Source organism: Engraulis encrasicolus, chromosome 4 (assembly GCF_034702125.1).
Source record: "Engraulis encrasicolus isolate BLACKSEA-1 chromosome 4, IST_EnEncr_1.0, whole genome shotgun sequence".
NCBI classification, from domain to species: Eukaryota; Metazoa; Chordata; class Actinopteri; order Clupeiformes; family Engraulidae; genus Engraulis; species Engraulis encrasicolus.
The window spans coordinates 1,132,501-1,137,500 of record NC_085860.1 but is presented as its reverse complement, the minus strand read 5'-3'; the positions used below and the strand labels follow the sequence as shown (position 1 = coordinate 1,137,500).

Sequence of the window (5,000 nt, the reverse complement as noted above, 5' to 3'; positions counted from 1 at the left end):
AGGCAGAATAGTGTGTGGGGGAAAGACACTGTAGAGCAGGGGAAAGATGAGCGGGGGATACGCGCGCGCACACACGCACGCACACACACTCAACCTTGCTTAATGCAAAAAAATGTAGGCCTGAAAAGCTTTTGGTCAGAAATCCAATGTGAAAAGTTTGGCAGATCAATAGCCTTTTTTCAGCAGTCAACTGTGTATGTGTAATTCAATCCTTTTCTGAAAACAATCCTTAGGATATTGTCTATAGGAAATTTACATCTTTCTGTTGCCAACCTTTGTACTCACGTCTGTAGATAGGAGATTTCACTGAAAATAGGTTATCTTTATTGATAATTATGGTCTTACGGTATTGAGAAAAATGTATGAAAGTCTGCCATTCTGAAAAACAGAGAATTGAATTTTGAATTTTGGAGCACATTTGAGATGGCAACCAGCTGGTGAATCTTTTTCAATAGGCCTTCTGGTCTGTAATCCACTGTGAAAACCCTGACAGGACAATAGGCCTAATTTTAGCAGCCATAGACTCTGTATGTGCATTTCAATCATTATTCTCAGCACTTTCCTTTGGATATTGCAAGGTGGCCAACTTTATTTTCATTTCTTTTAGTTCAGTCAACCTTTGTAAACATGTATGTAAGGAAATAGGACAGAATAGTGCTGAAAGTAGTTCATCGTTCATGAATATCACCTTATAGTACAATGTAATAATGCATGAAAACAAGTCATTTTGGAAAATGGCGGCCATATTGAATTCTGAGCAAAAATTGACGTGGCCCCATGTTTCAATTTCTTCCAATAGGGCTTCTGGTCAGTAATCGACAGAGAAAAGTGCGGTAGGACGAAAGGCCTAATTTTCCCAGCTGATGACCTGTCTATCTGTGTGTGTGTGTGTGTGTGTGCGTGCGTGCGTGCGTGCGTGCGTGCGTGCGTGCGTGCGTGCGTGCGTGCGTACGTGTTGTGTGTGTGTGTCCATCCTCAGGTGGGGATCGTACAGTACGGCCAGAGTGTGGTGCATGAGTTCTACCTGGACGACTACCACTCAGTGGAGGAGGTGGTGGACGCAGCCCAGAACATCCAGCAGAGGGGCGGGGAGGAGACGCGCACAGCCCTGGGCATCAGCTGGGGGTAGCTAGCTCTTCGCCCCGCATCACTTATCACTTATCACTTATCACCCACCGCATCACTTAGGACAGTCATGGATAAGCGGTTAGGGTGTCAGCCTTGTAGCCCAAAGGTTGCCGGTTCGACTCCCGACCCGCCAGATTTGTGGGGGGAGTAAATAACCAGTGCTCTCCCCCATCCTCCTCCATGACTGAGGTACCCTGCCTGAGTATGGTACCGTCCCGCCGCACTGCTCCCTGTTGGGCTTTCACTTTTCATACTTATACCAGGGCTTCACAAACGTAACCATGACAAAGTCCCTCCAGGTAGATTCCTGCCAAGGCCCCCTTTACATGGGTCGTGCCACACTACATTTTCTCTGCACGCCCTTTCACAACCACAGTCTTACTGGATGTCTGTGTGTCAGTGATCCATTGGGATGTATAAAATAACAATAATAGTAGTAATGTTCAGAAGTGCAATGGATTATTATAATACTCATATGTATTAAGTTCATTATGTCCCTCTGATGAAGACAGAAGTAACACCGTCGAAATATGTCAGGTAAAAGATAAAAACTTTTACATGTCTTAAGGCAAAAGAAACCCCTAAGTGTTTATTATAATACTGTTCTTAACTCATGGGAATATTGCTGAACGTATTTTTGTTATTTTGGTGTACATTAATTATTCAATTATTTACTTTGTGCTGCTACACTTTTTCTTCCAACTTTGCATGGATCCCCTAACACGCTGCCCCTCAGGGATCCCCAGGTCCCGCTTTGAAAACCACTGACTTCGCCATAGATATGAACACTAGATGCGGTGTTGAGCCTTTAGATATGGCCCAACTAAGGGTGCCGCCATCTTAAGTCTGGTTTCCTATGTTTTTCATAGATGCTGTATTATCACCACCAATAGTAATGGTGGGGTGGCGTCCGCGCCAATGTCTTATCCTGTGCGTATCGCTCGGTGCGTAATTCCAAGAGCAGTATGATAAAGGGAAGAAAGGAGTTGCACACTGGAGCTGGATGCAGAATCAAAAAATGTATTAAACAAAGCCGAAAAAATGTAAATAAAATAAAAAAATTCCAAACTGGGAACACTGATGAAGGGCTAGACCCGAAACGTTTGTCCCCTGTCTGTCGGTTTTATTTACATTTTTTCGGCTTTGTTTAATACATTTTTTGATTCTGCATCCAGCTCCAGTGTGCGACTCCTTTCTTCCCTGTATTATCACCACCAACAGGAGAATGTGCGTATTGCCTTGTGATCGATTGATGGCAGTGTTATATCAGCTAAACAGGACGGCAATCTGACATAAGCCATTTGCTCCAATTAAATACAAAGAAGTGGTCGACACATCTTAGTGTTCATATCTATGAGACTACTACACAACCACCAGTGCTACCACAATTAGCATACCAACGTAAAGCTAGGCATTAGCAGCACACGGCACAACAAACTCAACACAGCCATACACCCTCAGGAAACTTGGAACTTACAGTCAAAACAACGCTCAAAACGCTGACTTTAAATGTGCTTGATTGCACTGCAGGTCCCGGGCCTTCAAGCGTGGCGGTCGAGAAGGCGCCAAGAAAGTGATGATCGTGATCACAGACGGAGAGTCACATGACAGCGTTGACCTTCAGCAGGCTGTGGAGGACAGCGAGAGGGACAACATCACACTCTACGGAATAGCAGTAGGTCAACTATCATGACAGACAGCACTGTCAACACGTTAGTCCAGTATGCGCCATGGGACTCTTTCCAATACACTAACTCCCGTCCTCCCCAAGTGCTGTGGCCTCGTGGTGATGTCACAAGACAAGTCAAGTCAAGTCAAGTCAAGTCAAGTCAAGTCAAGTCAAGTCAAGTCAAGTCAGCTTTTATTGTCACAGACTGACATAAAGTGCAATACAGGACAGGTAACAGTGATAGACTGTTAACAATAAGTGGTCAATAATAATATAGTACAAATGAACATTTAACATTTAACATTTAACATTTAACATTTAACATTTAACATTCATCATTTAACATTGAACATGTGAACAGAAGATAAGATAAATATAATAGACGTCAATGATGACAGAAGTTTAATTCAATATCTTCAAAAGCGTAATTGAAAGGTCATTTTCTCATTTGCAGTCAAGATGTTGAAAGGGAAAATGTCCCCCAAAAGTTGTTGTGCCTAGGTTGACAGCGGGGAAACTTTATTGTTTTCTCCACGGAGGCGGGCGTGAGGCCACGAGCACCGGTCGAGGAGTCGAGGACAGAAGTCAGGATATCGGAAAGAACCCATGTTACCTGATGCTATGGTGTGGTTGCCATGTTACCTGATGCTATGGTGTGGTTGCCATGTTACCTGATGCTCTGGTGTGGTTGCCATGTTACCTGATGCTATGGTGTGGTTGCCATGTTACCTGATGCTATGGTGTGGTTGCCATGTTACCTGATGCTATGGTGTGGTTGCCATGTTACCTGATGCTATGGTGTGGTTGCCATGTTACCTGATGCTATGGTGTGGTTGCCATGTTACCTGATGCTATGGTGTGGTTACCATGTTCTCTGTCTCTGATGCTGTGGTGTGGTTGCCATGTTCTCTGATGCTGTAATGTGGTTGCCATGCTCTTTTCCCCTGCTGCGCTACTGTGACTGCTAATTTGATGGAACACTTTGTTGCCATGTTGTGTTATAGTAGCCACAGTATATTACTGTCCACTGTGATTTTGTTGCTATGTTCTCTAATCTTGTGGTGTGGTTATAATGTTTTCATGTTCCCCTGTCACATGGTATGGTTGCCTTCTTTGCTGAATTCCATGACATGATTGCTATACATGGGTTCTCAGTGTTTATCAACAGAATGTTATGAGGAGGGGCAAGACACTACCAGCCAACCATGTGAGCTAATTTTTTGACCAACAGCGGTTTCCAACAATCAGAGGTTGAGTTATGCGCAGCTAGGTTGGTGCAGTCAGGTTATAAACAAAATGTAGAACCCATGTATGGTTTCCGATGTTGTAGTGTGGTTGTTAGGGTCTCTGACATGGCGATGTGGTTGCCAGGTGCTGGGCTACTACAACCGGCGTGGCATCAACCCGGAGGCCCTCCTCAAGGAGATCAAGTTCATCGCCACGGACCCCGAGGAGCACTTCTTCAGTGTGACGGACGAGTCCGCCCTCAAGGACATAGTGGATGCCCTCGGAGAGAAGATCTTCAGCCTCGAAGGTGCAACTCTCAACTCTTTGCTGTTGTATGTTGTATGTTGTATGTTGTATGTTGTATGTTGTATGGAGATTATTACTGTAGAGTTGAGATTCTTTATAAATTCTGAGGGAAATTTTATGTTGTCTAGCGCACATTTATGCATAGCGCACATTTATATACATGCTCATATACATACTGTACTCTATATCAGCAGAGACTCATGCAGATGATCCTTCGATGCCCTGTGACTAAATGAAGGGTTTTACCTGGTGTGTGTGTGCGTGCGTGCGTGCGTGCGTGCGTGTGTGCGTGCGTGCGTGCGTGTTTGTTTGTCTCCCCTAGGTACCAACAAAAACAAGACGTCCTTTGAGCTGCAGATGTCCCAGGCTGGGTTCTCCACACACATAGTAGAGGTGAGTCCTCGACCTCTAACTATTACTCACAGTAGTGCAGGTGTCCCCTGACCTCACACAGTGAGTAAAGAGGCAGTGAGAGGCAGGTCTTATGCTATGTTCACACCAAGAGCGACCAACACCACACCAAGAGCAACCTGCGCTAACTGACGGAAGTCATTATTTCTCTATGGAGGGTAAGCGAACTGATTGACCAGAGCGAATTTCAACGATTTAAGTCAAGCTAATATTATGGTAATGATCTCTGACGCAGTTTGGCAAAAAAATAATTGCAATG

General features: G+C 44.5%; 1 protein-coding gene across 1 annotated transcript in view; it reads left to right on the top strand.

Annotated features, from left to right (window-relative positions):
- LOC134447137 (integrin alpha-11-like) overlaps positions 1–5,000 on the top strand; it is a 69,164-nt gene that overhangs the window by 32,226 nt on the left and 31,938 nt on the right. The window contains exons 7-10 of the mRNA XM_063196443.1: positions 980–1,125; positions 2,659–2,803; positions 4,169–4,331; positions 4,653–4,723. Coding sequence (XP_063052513.1) covers positions 980–1,125; positions 2,659–2,803; positions 4,169–4,331; positions 4,653–4,723 — 525 coding nt within the window. The remainder of the gene's footprint in view (positions 1–979; positions 1,126–2,658; positions 2,804–4,168; positions 4,332–4,652; positions 4,724–5,000) is intronic.